Here is an 18,196-nt window from a genome sequence, read left to right as displayed (position 1 = left end):
ATTACAAAATAATGAGTATAGTACCCTGCACTACACACTACTGTATATAAAATAGATAATCTGTAAGTACAAAGTTGTATCTTATCAACTATCTGTCTGTATCAGTTTTGTTATTGCTTAAATTTATCTTTCTTTTGCATGTCCAGAACCTGGATGCTTTTTATTGAGTTAATAATAAAAATATGAGAAATGTTTTTTGTCCTCATTCAGTTTCAGGTTTGATAACATTCCAATTGAAGCAAAACCTGCGCTGCCATGACCCCTTGAATCTGGTGAACCACCTCAGTGTAGCTCCTCGCTGCCTTTACTGACCTGTGCATTGTCCCGCCAAGGTGTGATCCGCTTGTCCAGGCTGAGTATTGTCCTCGTGGACCCAGTCAGTATCATCTCTGGTACCCTGAATCATCCCACAGATGTTTGCCTTCTCAAAATCACAGTGGTCCAAAAAGGTATGAGTTGTGGCTGCAAATGATATTTTTGTCACCTGGTTAAAAACTTGAGGCATGTCATTTCAAATGCCTAACGTCTTAGGCTACTAAGACCTCACTGTTTAGCAGGATCATGAAACTTTTGTTTTGATTTTTCTCACATACAAATCCTACTGTCACCCATTAGATCATGGAACCTGCAAACATAGATGCAGCCCTACACACCTCACAGAGTCAAATGATAAAAAGGCTTACCGTCATGCTTTGCTGTAAATGCCAACTGTCAACTCCTTTCAATTAAGAAAGAGGTAACAACTATGCTGGGCTTTGCCCTTAGTAGATCTTCTCTACCTACATATTGAACAGGATTAAAGAATGTGTCTCAGAAGACTAGTGGAGACATTTTAGACAACATCCGATCTCTGAGGACTAGATAACTCTAGGAGCCACTAAACCCAACAAAGAATTTTACAAGATGCAAAATACTTTCTAGCCTGTAACAATCTTGAGCTTTACATGGTGATGCATCCTTCAAAAGGAAGCCAAAGAAGTAAGACAATTCTAGCTCCTTTCATTGGTCCAATACTCTCATTTCACAAAATGCAACCATGTAATTGATTTTCGTAACCATTCTGTGAGGTAGGTGTTGTATTTTTTTCTAAGGAGAGAGAAACTAAGTTTATGTAGTCTGTCCATTTCCCTTAATGAAGTGGACAGGAAATCAGCAAAATTAACACAAAGGAAAATGTACGGGAAAACTGTAAGGTCAATGGGGGTGCCCAATCCTCAGACTCAGAGGTACTCACTGCAGTTGTACATTCGGTTCAGCCTCTCCAAATCAATGGCACTGAAATCCATACGCTGCCCAATGATGGAGTTAAACTCAGGGATCTTGGCCGTGATGGTAGGGACACTATCATTCTTGTTAAACGAGAGAGGCCGGTAGTGCATCAGAGACTCGTAATCATAGGGTGTGTTGAGGTCTGTGATGAAGTTGTCATCATAGGTGTTAAAGTTGTGCTGGTAACCTGTCCGGGAGGGAGTCCACAGGTCCTGAGTGGTCATGCCATTTCCCTGTCCTACTCTCTGATCAGATACTCAAGCAGAGACCAAAAACGGGAGGGGAAGAATAAAATTTCTTTGATTTAAGTATATATACACATTTAACATATTTTATAATTATATTATATATATAATTATTAGGTATTTATTAATATTTACTAATAATATTGCAATGTACTATTTTTGTTTAGTCATGTCTAACTCTTTGCAACCCCATGGACTGTAGCCCACCAGGCTCCTCTGTCCATGGGACTCTCCAGGCAAGACTACTGAGGTGGGTAGCCATTTCCTTCTCCAGGGGATCTTCCCAACCCGGGGATCAAACCTGCATCTCCTGCACTGGCAGATGGATTCTTTACCAGTGAACCACCAGGGAAGCCCTATTATAGTGTATTAGTATGCTATATAATAGTATATAAAATTATTATAATGAATATTAAAGTACATGTTATGTTAATAACAAATATACACATAGAATTGATACTTTTGAACAGTGGTGTTGGAGAAGACTCTTGAGGTCCCTGGGACTGCAAGGAGATCCAACCAGTCCATCCTAAAGGAGATCAGTTATGAGTGCTCATTGGAAGGACTGATGTTGAAGCTGAAACTCCAATACTTTGGCCACCTGATGCGAAGAACTAACTCATTTGAAAAGACCCTGATGCTGGGAAAGATTGAAGGGGAGAGGAGAAGGGGACGACAGAGGATAAGATGCTTGGATGGCATCACTAACTCAATGGACATGAGTTTGGGTAAACTCCGGGAGTTGGTGATGGGCAGAGAGGCCTGGCGTACTGAGGTCCATGGGGTTACAAAGAGTCGGACACAACTGAGAGACTGAACTGACTGATACACATATATAATAGTATATAATATAAAATGCACATTGTTAAATGTATATTTAAATCAAAGGCTCATTTTTATACATATAAATAAATATGTGTGTATATGCATAAGACTTTAAGAAAGAGAAGATAAGCTATCAAAGTGGAGGCAGATATTCCTTATAGCAGCAAAAAGGAATTTTTAAAATAAATTTATTTATTTTAATTGGAGGCTAATTACTTTACATATTTTGAAGTTAGAAAACTATTCAGGATTGATTCAGCTCACTAACAGCCAAGTACCTCATCCACCAAGAGTTATACCTGGACAACTCTCCAACAAGTTAGGAAAAAGAAACCTGAGGGGCAGAGGGAAAGGTCAGCAGCTAACGGGGACATCGCATCCTGTCAATCAAAGCTCACATTCTCCTGATCCACAAAATGCCCCATGATGAGAAAAGTAAAATAGGAAGAAAACGGACTTTCCTTTCAAAATAGAAAAGGAAAATATTTTTGATGAGGTTAGCCCAAGGAAGAGAATATGCACTGTAAAGGGAAATGCCAAAATGAGATACCACTCAGATGTTCTTTTAATCCAGCAGCCATTAGGAATTTACTGTTGTAGCTGTAGGAATGGGAAGTTCACAGATTTTTCATTTTCTTCTTAGGGAGTGACAGGAAAACTGAATGAGAATGCTCAGCTCTCCCAATCATAACTTTCCACCTTCATCTCCTCCCTTTTTAGCTTCCCATCCAACTATATTTAATAATTAGAAGAAAATGTCATCACCTTTCAAAGATATCAATGCAGGTGCACTCAAGATTGGAGAACTCTGGCAGCTGGTCCCCAAATACTTTTGGAAAAGTCCGTGAACCCCTCTGATCAAAAACTCGTTTTAACTATGAAACGAGAATACCGATGCTTCATCCTTCCAATTCACAGGGATTTTGTGGGGACTTAACCTGAGAGGGATCAAAAGTAGGACAGACTGCAAGAAATAAATGACCTAAATAGGGAAGGAAGAATGTCATTCCCTCTAGAACATGTGGTCCTTCGATGGAAGTTAAGAAGGCAACATGATAAAAAGCATCAAAGTGGTGTGAGGACGAGGGTCTGGGGTCTCCTGGTGACTCTCAGAGGCATCTTAGGCAAGGCACTTTCAATTCACTGGCAGTTTTCCTTAACTTTCAACATAATCATTGGATTAGAATAGATAACTTTATTATTCAAGGAGACTTATCAGAATGCTTTACCCAATAAATGTTTTTAATACATTTTAAAATTTAATTCAACACAGTTTTGTCGTGCCTACTCTTTACTGGGAGCTGTGCTAGGTGGGTGGTGGCCCCTGGCAGTGACTAGGATAGACATGGTCTGGACTTCAGGGAACTCATAACCGGGGGCTTGAAGAGGAAGTGACCTGTAAAGCAGAGATCATGGGCAAGCCTTTTATGTAAAAGGTCAGATAGGAAATACTTTTGGCTTTGCAAGCTGTATGGTATCTGTCACAACTACTCAACTCTGCCAGTATAGCTCAAGACCAACCATAGGTAATACATAAACAAATGGGAGTGGCTGTGTTTCCATAAAGCTTTATTTACAAAAGCAAACAGATATGGCCCACAGGCTGTAGTTCTGTAGTTTGCAGATCCCTGCTAAACCTCAGAAGTATTCTCCTTAATGGAAAAAAACAGATTCAGAAAATACAATTCTGACTTCAGAAACAGAGATGAATTTGGAGCGAGAATTGTATTGCCAATAGAGTCTCTTCTTAGGTTAAATAATGAGACTGTCGTCAACTGAAGACAAGATGCGGCAAAAGTCATAAATCACCCTGAGTAATAATACTGCCATTGCTTATGATCTTAATTGGACTGAATGTCTCATTTGATAAAATTTCTCCAGTGATGGTAGGCAATTTAGGTATAAGAAATTACACCTAATGAAAACATAGACCAGAGATGAGCAAACATGGTAAGTCATCCATGCTCAACCCAGAGCTGAGCACATCTGCAAATGATCCTGGCAAATGTGCAGAATCCCTCAAGAAAGGGGATTTCCTATAGCCTTTGTTGTTGTTGTTTACTAAGTTGTGTCTGACCTTTGCGACCCCATGGACTGTAGCCCACCAGGCCCTTCTGTCCATGGGATTTTCTAGGCAAGAATACTGGAGTGGGTTGCCATTTACTACTCTAGGGGAACTTTCCGACCCAGGGATCAAACCGGTGTCTCCCGCATTGCAGGCAGTTTCTTTACCACTGAGCCACCAGGGAAGAGCCTTTATATAGCCTGCATGCATGCTAAGTCACTTCAGCTGTGTCCGACTCTTTGTGATCCTATGGACTGTAGCCTGCCAGGCTCCTCTGTCCATGGGATTCTCCAGGCAAGAATACTGGAGTGGGTTGCCATGCCCTCCTCCAGGGGATCTTCCCATCCAGCGATCAAATCCACGACTCCTGCATTGCAGCCACCGGGGAAGCCCTCATACAGCCTAAAACCATCTTAAAAGCACTGAGCATCACGTTCCTCAAGACTTAAAAATGTGCATATTTTCTGCTTCCTCATGTCATTTTCAGCAGAGTTAAGTATACAGAGGAGAAAGTAAGAAATTCAGGCCTCTAGCAAACACAAAGTCTAATAATGCCCTGAGCCTCATAGTCAGAGATTTGGTTCTCTGACCTGCCCTTTTCTGTCCCCTCTACACAGACTCAGATGTAAAGCAATTAGGCCTGGGAGACAAGCATATGTTTTTGATCTATTATTTCATACCTGGTAATGGAATGGGGTTTTTTGGCTAAGCTTTTATTGAAGTTGTTACAATATTGCTTCTTTTTTATGTTTCAGTTTTTTGGCCACAGGTGTGTGGGATCTCAGCTCCCTAACCAGGGATCAGACGGGCACTCCCTGCATCAGAAGGTGAAGTTCCAACCCCTGGACTGCCAGGGAAGTCTTTGGATTAGCATTTTACAAACTACATGCTTTCTCCTCCTCCCACCAGAACTCCACATTCATAAAATATCAGAATAGGAGGTGCCAAGAGGGACACGTACTATAAACCCCATAGGTGCTTTTGATGGAATTAGTCATCTGTACCCCTTCCTCCTGTGGGAACCACTGATGCAGCTTCCTCCCAAGGAGCTAGTTCTGGCAGAAGTCTTTTGGGGATTCACATTTTATTTTAAAGTATGGCCAGTTCTTTCAAGTCTTTAAAATTATTAGAGATGCACTGCATTCCTCATTTCCTGAGACCCTTATCTGGGATCAATTGTGATCAGATCAACTCAGCCCAGAGGAGAGGTCGTAGTCTGCATTCCTCCTGGAGAAACTGAAGCTCCTGTTCACACATAGGTTTGGCCTGGTCATCCCATGGTTGATCCGAGCAAGTGATAAAGGTAATAGCAAATCCCACCCAACCACCTTGGATTCATACACACCTGGAAGAATTTCATCCCACCAGATATTCACATAATCATCTCGGTCCGTCCTTGACTGCTCATGGTAAAACCCCAGAGCGTGCAAAATCTCATGTTCAACGATGGCCTTATAGTCACATCCCTGACCAATGGAGAGGTTCTGTCCCACGTGTTGGTCACCAACCTCAGACCAGCACCTTTAGAAAGAAGATAGAAATTTTCTTCTAGAGAATTCTCAAGTGGCTGTAATTCCTAAGTTTCCAGAATACAAATTTGAAGGTTAGGTTTGATTTTAAGAAGAAGTTATTATTAGCCTTTTCGTAAGCTAATGGTTCAACCTCCATGACTGGTTAAAAAAGCAACATTTCCTGGAGGGATTATTATGTAGGCTTTACAAGTGACAGACCATTATAAAAGTGCTATCTACTCAGAGGCAAATCAAACCTAATAACGCATCAGAAAAAACTGGCTATTTTCTTCACCTTCGCAAACCCATGGGGCATTCCAAAGAATAATGTTATTGCTTTTATACCACAAAGGTGTCTCTGAGTGGTGGCTGTGGTTGATTTATACTTTCTCCTTTACATTTTAATGACTTTTCAAATTTCCTGTAATGAGAAGGTATATGTTTTATGATTATGAAAAAGACTCTTATTAAAAATGCAAGCTCATCAAGTTCATATCTTGAGATTTTTTCCAAATCTGCAGCATTATGACAGCACACAGCAGGCTGCCTAACTTATGTCTAAAAGGCTCCAGGCAAGAAGGACCCATAAATTCCCTCAGAAAATAGTGGACTCAGGAACTTCTGGCAGATACTCTAAATTCCTCATACACAGGCTCTTTCCCTCTTTTTCCCAATTATTTTTGGTTTTGCTCATAAATCTGATTTTCCTTCTCTATTAGCAAACCAGGAGCTGTACACAAATTGTCTCCTTGCCTCCTTTAAGTTGAGGAACAAGGCTCTATATGCTGATCAGAGCTCAACAGAATGAGAGATTTACCAATCATTTTAAATGCTACCAATGAAGTGTGAGTTCCTTGGTGACAATCACATTAAATTATTGCTATTGCTTTCCCCAAATTGCTAACATCATATATGTTCAGATGCTAGTAGACTTGAATTTTACTCAAAGACGGATCTTAGTTATTTTCTAACAACTTTACTAAGGTGTAATTTACATACCATAAAATTCACCAATTTTAAGGGTACAGTTCAACGATCTTTAGTAAATGTGCTGAGCTGTGCAAATATCACCATGTTCGCCTTGCCTCTCAGATAGTAGCATTTCATTACCAAGTCAGAATTTACTCTGCAAAATATCCACAATCCAGAGGAAGCATATACTATTTATCATTTTTAACATCCTTCCCCCAAAGAAGGGTATAAGTTGTAAAACACCATAGCATCACCACTCTGAAATTTTGACCTTATCTTTCTGGAAGAGCCCAGTTAAACTCCAGCTTCAGAGGCCCAGGATCCCCAAGGGTTTGGGGTGCTTTGAACCAGTCATTCCCTGGGGCTTCTTCCTCCCTTTTCCTCTCCCTTTAACTTAAATGTAAGAGACTTCCCAACCACAGGCAATGAGAGTCCCTAGATTGATGTTTGGTTTTTTTTTCCTACGAAAGAATTTTATTTTCAAAAACTTTAAAATTTACTATTTGCTTATCTTTTATTGAAGTATAATGTCTTTAAAATGTTAGTTTCTGCTGTACAACACCACGAATCAGCTGTGTGTATAAATATCCCCTCCCCCTTGGACCTCCCTCTCACCCTCCCCCCATTCCACCCATCTCTGTCGCCACAGAGCGCGGAGCTGAGCTCCCTGTGTTATACAGGATTTTACCTCTCTTCCCACTCCCTATTTGTTCTTCCTTCTCCTCTGCCTCTACAGTCTTCTGCCTCCTCCGTCTCTCTGACACTCTGCTGCTCTCCCTGACCCTTCGACTCCCACGGTGTTAGAGACCCTGCATCTGCATTCACCATAGCATATTAGAGCTGTTCACTGGCTATTACCCCACCGCCCCTCCTGCCCAGTGCACACCTTGTGAGGTCTAAGACTCTTTTCTTAAGAAGCTAAACGAATGCTAACTTCCTTCTTTACCTTTGTTAGTCATCCATGGTAAACAAAATCCCCACCTTCACGACTAGACAACCAAATCCAAGCAACACCTAGAGGCCGTGGTGGGAACTGCAATACGAAGAGAAACTTCCAGGTAGGTCTTTTTGTTTTTAGTTTTTATTGGACTATAGTTGCTTTACAATGTTCTTTTAGTTTCTGCTGTACAGCAAAGTGAATCGGCTATATCTGTACATATATACCCTCTTTTGGGGGGATTTCCTTCCCATTTAGGTCACCACAGAGTACTAAGTAGAGTTTCCTACACAGTAGGTTCTCATTAGTTACATATTTTATACATAGTATCAATAGTGTATATATGTCAATCCCAATCTTCCGATTCATCCCATCCCCTCTTCCCCTCCTTGGTATCCCTATATTTGTTCTCTACGCCTGCGGTACATATATACAATGAAATATTACTCAGCCATTAAAAAGAATGAAATTGTGCCATTTACAGAGGTGTGGATGAACCTAGAGACTTTCATACCTAGTGAAGTGAATCAGAAAGAGAAAAACAAATATCATAAAATATCACTTACATTAATAGAACTTTTCAGAGAAATCTAGCCAACAGAGTACTAATAATCGAAAACAGTGCCATCAAAAGAATGCAGCTTTAATAAACTTGATTTTTAAAAAAGGGGCTGTAATTTAAAACATGACCTCAACCCAGAAAAGAACTGAGATGAGTCTCCCTGGTTCCTAGAGGTATCCAAACAGTGCATTCATGTAGAGCACGATAAAAATGTGATGCCACTTTAAAAAATTCACAGTGAAATATTTGATTTTGCTTTTAGTTTCTTTCCAATTTCTTTGTTTAGTCTTTGAAAGGGATGTGTCACTTTTTATAAATCAGAGGACAGGTTTCACATTCCATAACATTTCATGCTGCTGCTACTGCTGCTAAGTTGCTTCAGTTGTGTCCAACCCCATAGACGGCAGCCCACCAGGCTCCGTCATCCCTGGGATTCTCCAGGCAAGAACACTGGAGTGGGTTGCCATTTCCTTCTCCAATGCATGAAAGTGAAAAGTGAAAGTGAAGTCGCTCAGTCATGTCCGACTCTTCGGGACCCCATGGACTGTAGCCCACCAGGCTCCTCTGTTCATGGGACTTTCCAGGCAAGAGTACTGGAGTGGGTTGTCATTGCATTTCATACTCACCCACTAAACTCCTGAAAGATGATGTATGAGCTCTCGCCTTCGTAGGGCTTGAAATCCACACAGGACTTGAGGCGAAACATTTCAAAGGCATAGAGAATGGCTCCTTTGGCATTCAGTGCTGTAGAAATCAATGAAACTATCAATGAGCCTTAGCTACATCTTGGATAATATATATGACCTAGAAACATAGAAACTCATGCTGCTGTATGAAATCTACTGAAGTCCATGATAAATTTTTTGATAGTAAATGTAGCCCTTGAAAAACTAAAACTGACAAACCATTTGTGTATATAGACATACTAAATGTTAAATACATTATATATATATATATATTTATCTGCAAAATAAGAATACACTTATGGTATTTGTGGCTGAACAAAATCGTAAAATAATTTCCCCATGTTCTCCGTTTTGTTTTCCCCCATTTAAGCAAAAATTCTGAGTGCATTTCCTCAAGAGACCAACATGGCTGAGCAGAAGTGACTCAAGTCACTTCTGTCTTCTGGATAAACAGATAAACTACCTTGGAGAGAAGCAATGAGAGTGGGGTTCCTTCCCCCAATCTAAAAAGACTCTCCCTCTTTCTGGAGAAGGACAGCAGAGCTGAGAGAGGTTTGAGAGTTCTGAAAGCATAAGAAGTTAAGTGTAATATTTACGCAGCTTCCCTGTAGAATCCCCATGAGATGACAAGGCTAGCCAGGGAGCTCTGCAGGCAGCCTTAGAAAAGATTTCTGTAACCCAAGTTTGGAACCAAAGCAGCAAAAACCTATGTACCTGAATCAGCAAGAATAATAGATGCCTGTTAGTAACCCTTGTGGATTGATGACCAAAGATCAAATGTCACTCCTTTTGCTTAACCCGCACGTGTGCCTAGCTTGGTGTTGCGTAAGACAAGGACGAGGCAGAGGAGAAAGACACACCAGAGCAAAGGAAACTGTTTCTCACTTTGTGTGCGTGTGGTTTTTAACCCCACAACTCGTTGGTTGTAGGTCTCTAAGTTAAATATTAAGCTAAGTTCTATAAAATTAGATTGCATTCTTACACACTTGATTTTTGGGGATTCTCCCAAAGAGTTTATCATTCTTGGCACTTTACCACGTACTTATCTCACATTTTTCTGGCCTTTATTTAATGAACTCCTAAGTTGGAGGCTCTACACTCAGATGTCATAAAATCATATTAAGGTCAGTTTTCATTCCAATCCCAAAGAAAGGCAATGCCAAAGTATGCTCAAACTACCGCACAATAGCACTCATTTCACACGCTAGTAAAGTAATGCTTAAAATTATCCAAGCCAGGCTTCAGCAATATGTGAACTGTGACCTTCCAGATGTTCAAGCTGGTTTTAGAAAAGGCAGAGGAACCAGAGATCAAATTGCCAATATCCGCTGGATCATCGAAAAAGCAAGAGAGTTCCAGAAAAACAGCTACCTTTGCTTTATTGACTATGCCAAAGCGTTTGACTGTGTGGATCACAATAAACTGTGGAAAATTTTAAAAGAGATGGGAACACCAGACCACCTGACCTGCCTCTTGAGAAACCTGTATGCAGGTCAGGAAGCAACAGTTAGAACTGGACATGGAACAACAGACTGGTTCCAAATAGGAAAAGGAGTACGTCAAGGCTGTATATTGTCACCCTGCTTATTTACCTTATATGCAGAGTACATCATGAGAAACGCTGGGCTGGAGGAAGCACAAGCTAGAATCAAGATTGCTGGGAGAAATATCAATAACCTCAGATATGCAGATGACACCACCCTTATGGCAGAAATTGAAGAAGAACTAAAGAACCTCTTGATGAAAGTGAAAGAGGAGAGTGAAAAAGTTGGCTTAAAGCTCAACATTCAGAAAACTAAGATCATGGCATCTGGTCCCATCACTTCATGGCAGATAGATGGGGAAACAGTGTAAACAGTGGCTGACTTTATTTTTCTGGGCTCCAAAATCACTGCAGATGGTGATTGCAGCCATGAAATTAAAAGACACTTACTCCTTGGAAGGAAAGTTATGCCCAACCTACTCAGAATATTAAAAAGCAGAGACATTACTTTGCCAACAAAGGTCCATCTAGTCAGGGCTATGGTTTTTCCAGTGGTCATGTACGGATGTGAGAGTTGGACTATAAAGAAAGCTGAGCACCGAAGAATTGATGCTTTTGAACTGTGGTGTTGGAGAAGACTCTTGAGAGTCCCTTGGACAGCAAGGAGATCCAACCAGTCCATCCTAAAGGAGATCATTCCTGGGTGTTCATTGGAAGGACTGATGTTGAAGCTGAAACTCCAATACTGTGGCCACCTGATGTGAAGAGCTGACTCATTTGAAAAGACCCTGATGCTGGGAAAGATTGAAGGCAGGAAGAGAAGGGGATGACAGAGGATGAGATGGTTGGATGGCATCATCGACTCGATGGACATGGGTTTGGGTGGACTTAGGGAGTTGGTGATGGACAGGGAGGCCTGGCGTGCTGTGGTTCATGGGGTCACCAAGAGTCGGACACGACTGAGCAACTGAACTGAACTGAAGGTCGTTAAGGGAAGTCATTGGAATAATCAGTAAATAAATTGTGGAAACATCACACACAACAACAGCAAGAGCATGCATCAAACCTGTTCGAAGACTTTCATGAACTTTCATGTATTCTCAGTGAGTAACATCTTTAAATTGAAGATATGTACTCCGGAAAGCTTGGTTGCCACAAAAATATAAGAAAAAAGTTTAATTATAATTAAAGTCATGCTGTCTATAAGATTGTGTTGCTTTTGTTATCTTCAACCCAAATGGTGGAAACACTGAGAGTGGTGGATTTAAAAATCACATCTCATCTGTTTGCAGGGCAAGAATAGAGATACAGACGTAGAGAGTGGACATGTGGACTCAGTGAGGGAAGGGGAAAGTTGGACAAATTGGGAGATCAGGACTGACATATATACAATACCATGTGTAAAGTAGACAGCTAGTGAGAACCAGCTGTATAACACAGGGAGCTTAGCTAGGTGCTCTGTGATGACCTAGAAGGGTGGGATTGGGAGGGAAGGAGGAAGGGAAGTTCAGAAGGGAGGAGATATATGTACTCATATGGCAGATTCACTTTGCTGTACAGCAGAAATTAACACAACATTGTAAAGTAGTTATACGCCAATGAAAAACATAACTGAGAACAGTAGCATTTGTTTCTATGTAACTCTTCTCCAGAAAAAGCGCTGGAAGCAACACTGATAAAAGTGATGGAAAATCTTGAAACACAATCTACATCTCCTGAGAGCGGGAGCAGCCCAGCATCTCATTAAGATTGAGCAACACTGTCCTAGCTTCCCCTCTGCTCTCGAGTCTGCCCATCCACGAGGACGGGCCTCCCAGACAGGCATCGCGTCATCGTGGCTGTTGAGCTGTCAGTCAGCTGCTTGAGGTTAGCCAGTGTCCACACATGGCTTTTAATATTTATTTTATTTCCACCAACTCTTATTTCCAACAATGAGCAAAATCTAACTTATATTGTCCTTTTTCTTAAGAGACAGAAAAGAATAGAAAACTTTAATACCAAGGAATGAGAATGATGAACATATGAAATATAGTGTTTTCTATTTCTCAAAAGTGTGACATGTTTGTTTTGCAACAGAAAGGGAAGAAATCAATATGCTGAAACTGGTATCCTGGTACAATATTTAGAGTCACTTAAACAAACTCTTATTTCAGGTGCATATTTTTCATTGCTATGATGTCAAATTGTATTTCATTTTTGTCCTTTGTGTTGCTCTCTTGGTCTGATTAACGTTAGTGTGTTCTGCATTTTAAAAAGTACTATTTGATATTCTGTGCCTTAGACTGGTTAAGCAGCATGGGTTTCCATGAGATAAAGAATCCTCAGAGCTTAGAGACTCCCTTAGATGTTGGCAGTTACTCAACTTTGAAGCTGATGACCAGGAAGAGAGGGGAGAGAGAAGAGTCCAACTCAAGGCTCCTAATGAAGAACAGTTACTGTTACCCAGATTGTCGGCCAGGATGTAAGGAATGGGGAGCTTCCACCTGGTGCTCGGGTCCCTCAGGCCATTTCTGGAATTCTGCAGAAACAAAAGCAAAGCTGACTGGACGGCTGGTCTCCTTGGCTTCCTTTCCCCTTCTGTAAACTCTCACATCGCAAACAATCTGTCACACTATTGAAATAGTCAAGTTGTCTTCCAATTATAAAAACAAAAAATGTTCATTAGAGACAATATAGAAATTTCCAGAGAAATTTTTTTAAGACCAAATAAAGGATGCTTGCTCCTTGAAAGAAAAGCTATGACTAACCTAGACAGCTTATTAAAAAGCAGAACTATTACTTTGCTGACAAAGGTCCATATAGTCAAAGTTATGGTTTTTCCAGTAGTCATGTACGGATGTGAGAGTTGGACCATAAAGATGACTGAGCGCCAAAGAATTGATGCTTCCTAACCGTGGTGGTGGAAAAGATTCCTGAGAGTCCCTTGGACTGAAAGTGGGTCAAACCAGTCAATCCTAAAGAAAACCAACCCTGAATGGTTGGTTCTGAATATTTATTGGAAGGACTGATGCTGAAGCTGAAGCTCCAATACTTTGGTCACCTGAAGAAGAGCCAACTCATTGGAAAAGACCTTGATGCAGGGAAAGATTGAAGGCAAGAGGAGAAGGGGGCGACAGAGGGTGAGATGGTTGGATGGCATCACCGACTCAATGGACATGAGTTTGAGCAAACTCTGGGAGGTGGTGAAGGATAGGGAAGCCTGGCGTGCTGCAGTCTATGGGATTGCAAAGAGTTGGACATGACTCAGCGATTGAACAACAATGAAAGAGACCTACATTTCCTCAAAACTGAAATAGTCACTTTCAGTATGGTGGTGGATTTCCTTCTTTCTCATTCTTCACTTCTTAGGAAAGTTGGGTGGACAAGGAATTTTATAATCACAGACTTTTTTGCTCTAGTCACTAACGTTTTTATCTTTTTTTGTTTTTTTAACCAGCAACCACAGTGGAAGTCTTTGTGCATAAAAATTATGGCTGATATTCTTTCATCTTCACAACAATCATCTCAGGGCTGGACACAGAGCAGAGGCTCACTGTCCTGTCACAGCCAGTCCTGTGGGAATGTTCTGGTGTCACTGGAAGGTACTCACCTGCAGGAGGATGTCCCCTTGAAAGAGGTCCAAGCCTGCAGCTAGATATGGATTTAAGGAGAGAAATATTTGAATGAGAATTGCTAAAATGCATCTCTTATAAAATGAGTCTTTTCCATTGTTGTCTTTAGTTGTTCATCTTTATGTGGTTAAACTTTTTTTGAAACAATACAAAAATTCATTTTAATTGAACAAATGTAAATAGCTAATAAATATCATATATTGTCACATTCACTGTTACCATTTTTTGGAACAAGAAAACTTAGAGGGTATTCTGTTTAGTGAAATAAGTCAGACAGAGAAAGACAAGTATTTTGTTATCACTTACATGTGAAATCTAAAAAATAAAACAAACTAGTGAATAATAAAACATAAACATAGAGACACAGAGAACAAATTGTTTACCAGTGAAGATTGAAAAGAAGGTTGAGAAGGGCAAGAGGGGGGTAGGGGATAAAGAAGTACAAACTACTGTTTATAAAATAAATGTCACAAAGATACAGTGTACAGCACAGGAAATATATCCAATATCTTATAATAACTATGAATGGAGTATTATCTATAAAAATATTTGATCACTATGTTGTACATCTGAAAGGAATATAATAATGTAAATCAACTATACTTCAATGAAAAAAAAGAAACCTTGTCCAAGAATCTTAAAAAGTGAGAGGTAAATTAGAAGGAAACTTTTTGGTCATTGGTATCAAAACTCTTGCACTCTAGGGATCGAAATGGGACTTCTGAGATAGGAAGTGAGGTACTAGGTGATCATTTCAAAATGAAAACTGGAAAAATGAATTTTTGATAAACAAAAATCTTGTTATATATTTCTAGGGCCAGTGAATATTCACTAGTTCTAGAAAATTCAGTCTAACCATTATTCTCTTTTCATGTTTCCATTTTTCAGAAATGCTGCAAATTCTAATGAGGCAGCAATGAGTAGTTCTCTCCTAAAGTTACTCAATATCATATTCTGAAAGTTAAAAGATTTTCAGCAATTCTATCGCAGGATTTTAAATTATTTAAAGACATTAATAATGGCAGAAGTTACACCCACCTAAATTGATTTCTGAAATATCCTTCTGTTTGTCAAATTCTCCATCATATACTGTTAAAAGTGGAGAGAAAATTGTTATCAGTCTTGCTGAGCAAATGAAAGTTCAGAAAACACTCTATGTATTTAAATTAGTTCTTACCATTTCCTTTAGAAAGATGGTTAATCTGAAAAGAAATAAATATACAGAAAAAGGATAACATATACTAGAATTACTATTTCTAAATACCCTGAAGAGCAGAACTCTACTTACCGATACAGCTGCTATGTGGGCAAAAAACAAGATGAAAGAAATAATGCAAGCCAATCTCGTCCAAATCATTGTTGCAAGTGAACAGATTTTAGCAAAGACACCTTGTGATAAGCAAAGACACCTTGGACCTTGCTCTTGCTGTCATTTTAGAAACTTTGACCCTTACATATGTTCTGTAGCACTGAAGTCACCAGAGAAAATATCTTTGCTGATTTGAGGACAAATACAAAGTTTCACAGAAAAGCTCAAGTTCCAGAGACTAGAGAAGTTTGAAAAAGTTAATACTGAGATGAGCATATGAAAATAAGTAACATTCCTACGTACCAGAAATAACCATTCATATACATAGCATAATATAACAGGTAAAAGATCCATTTCATAATAGAAATAAATGCTATCTATAAAATGATAACAAATTACTTAAATCAAATAAAAATGAATTAGAGTTGTTGTAAATATAAAGCAATTATTGAAGAACACAAAGAGCTATCTATACACACTTGTACGTATTTATTTAATATATGAAATATTCATGGACAGGAAGACTCAGTATAATAAAGATGGCCATTAATTTGATATTAGTCTATAAACTCAATGTTATTTCAATAAAAATCTTTAAAAAATTTTTTAATTGAAGTATAGTTGATTCACAATGTTGTATTCGTTTTGGGTGCACAGCACAGTGATTCAGTTATACATATATATATGCATATATTTTAGATTCTTTTCCTGTATAGTTTATTACAAAATATTGAGTAGAGTTTCCTATGCTACACAGTAGGTCCTTGGTTATCTATTTTGTATATAGTAACGTGGATATGTTAGTCTCAACCTCCTAATTTCCCCTCCTTCGCCCTTTCCCCTTTGGTAGCCATAGTTTGTTTCCTATGTCTGTGAGTCCCTTTCTGTTCTGTAAATAAGCTAAACATATCTTTTGGGGGGGGGATTCCACGCCTAAGTGATATCATATGATATTTGTCTTTCTCCATTTGCTTTGTTTCACTTGGTATGATAATATCTGTGTCCATCCATGTGGCCCCAAACAGTATTATTTCATTCTTTGTTATGGTTGAGTAATATTCCATTGTATATTTGTACCACATCTTCTTTATCTGTTCCTCCTTTATCTGTTCCTGTTGATGGACATTTAGGTTGCTATCAGCCAGATGAGATTTTATCTTTCCCTGTCTTCTTAGACTTATTTGCACAACTTACTCTAGTGGTGAACTTGGAATCAGATGGATAGAAAAATTGAATCCTACATCTACCACTGGGCAGGTGTGGCATTTTGAGCATTTGCTTTCCATGTGTAAAAAAAAAAGAGGGGTACCTATTTCATGGGTCTAATGTAGAGATTCAGTGAGACAATCTACGTAAACCACAAGTACCAGGAACATAGGAAGCACTCAGTAAACTATAAATAACACTTTTACCCATGTACACACCTCCTGGCAAAGGACAGGCGTCCTCTTTGCTCAGCAGAACCTCTGGGTGGGAGCATATGTCTTCAGCAGATACAGCTTCTCCCTAGTGAGTTTCTTTTTATGATCTCGATTGCAGGTGTTAATTAGTTACCAGTTATTTGCAGTCCCAGGCACTTCTTGCCCCAGGGTGTCAAGTGAGCAAGACTGGAGCCTCAAGCCTTAGGTTTGAAGGGGCCTATACCTTTGTAGTTAAAAGACAGATTATGCAATCCTTGGGGCAAGGTCCGTGTTTTACTTTCTGTACCTGCCCTGATGTTTGGCACACAGTAGGCAGTTGGTGATCATGTTGGGTGAAATACAGTAAAAATACCATTTTTTAAAATGTTTTGGATGTAGTGATATGCTCTGAGTTCAGTGAGGGCATTTTACAAATCAACCAGTTGAGAAAGCAGTATGAAGACTAGAAGAAGAAGGCCATTGGCAGGTGGAAAGAGGGACAACTCTCCCTTAAATGTTACAGACATGCTCTAGCTTCACGAAAGCCCAGGCCAGACCTGCTCAGGACTAAGGTTGGAGGCTGCCAACATCCTCTCACCCCGTCTCCTTCTCAGGAGTGTCCTCTGCCCACTGCTTCCTCTGCTTTCTGCTCTCTTCTGAGACACCCGTTCTTTCTCCTTCACCCACAGAGTTCTGCCCTCAGCTTAACCTCCAACAGAACTGCCTTTGCTGTACCTCCAGGGAATCAGCCTGTTCCCTGGGATCAGAGGCTTTTAGAGGAAGAGTTGGTAAATCTTTTTCTGAAAAGGCCAAAGAGTAAATATTTGACACTGTGCAGATCATGTTGTCTCTGTGGCAACTATTCAAGTCTGCTCTTACAGCTGGAAGGCAGCCAAAGACCTGAGCATAAAGGAGTGAGTGTGGCCACATCCCAAAAAAACTTTGTTGACAAAAAATATGTAAGGGGGCATAACTTACTGACCCCTGAGTTTTAGAGAATTGACTCCTCAAGATGGTGGAGACCAGTTCAGTTCAGTCACTCAGTCGCAAAGTGTCCGACTCTTTGCGACCCCATGGACTGCAGCACGCCAGACCTCCCTGTCTATCAACAACTCCCGGAGTTCACTCAAACATATGTCCATTGAGTCGGTGATGACATCCAACCCTCTCATCGTCTGTCATCCCCTTCCCCTCCCACCTTCAATCTTTCCCAGCATCAGGGTCTTTTCCGATGAGTCAGCTCTTCACATCAGGTGGCGAAAGTATTGGAGTTTCAGCTTCAACGTCAGCCCTTCCAGTGAATATTCAGGACTGATTTCCT

General features: G+C 40.0%; 1 protein-coding gene across 4 annotated transcripts in view; it reads right to left on the bottom strand.

The window, feature by feature from the left end:
- The window catches only part of MEP1A (meprin A subunit alpha), a 30,373-nt gene extending 12,427 nt beyond the window's left edge, over positions 1–17,946 (bottom strand). The window contains exons 1-9 of one of the 4 annotated variants that reach the window (XM_081519671.1): positions 15,455–15,713; positions 15,344–15,368; positions 15,205–15,255; positions 14,145–14,185; positions 12,998–13,073; positions 9,013–9,130; positions 5,750–5,925; positions 1,235–1,456; positions 313–462 (exon numbers count right to left, since the gene is read on the bottom strand). In XM_081519671.1, coding sequence (XP_081375797.1) covers positions 313–462; positions 1,235–1,456; positions 5,750–5,925; positions 9,013–9,130; positions 12,998–13,073; positions 14,145–14,185; positions 15,205–15,255; positions 15,344–15,368; positions 15,455–15,523 — 928 coding nt within the window. In that variant the 5' untranslated portion in view covers positions 15,524–15,713. Of the gene's footprint in view, positions 1–312; positions 463–1,234; positions 1,457–5,749; positions 5,926–6,210; positions 6,339–9,012; positions 9,131–12,918; positions 13,074–14,144; positions 14,186–15,204; positions 15,256–15,343; positions 15,369–15,454; positions 15,714–16,899 lie in introns of those variants that run through there. The other 3 variants (XM_081519673.1, XM_081519672.1, XM_081519674.1) reach the window with 3 other exon arrangements.
- Positions 17,947–18,196: the final 250 nt, after the last annotated feature.

Source organism: Giraffa tippelskirchi, chromosome 8 (assembly GCF_054371585.1).
Source record: "Giraffa tippelskirchi isolate mGirTip1 chromosome 8, T2T-mGirTip1v1.2.pri, whole genome shotgun sequence".
Lineage (NCBI taxonomy): Eukaryota > Metazoa > Chordata > Mammalia > Artiodactyla > Giraffidae > Giraffa > Giraffa tippelskirchi.
The sequence above is the reverse complement of the archived record's forward strand: the minus strand, read 5'-3'. Positions and strand labels throughout refer to the sequence as shown.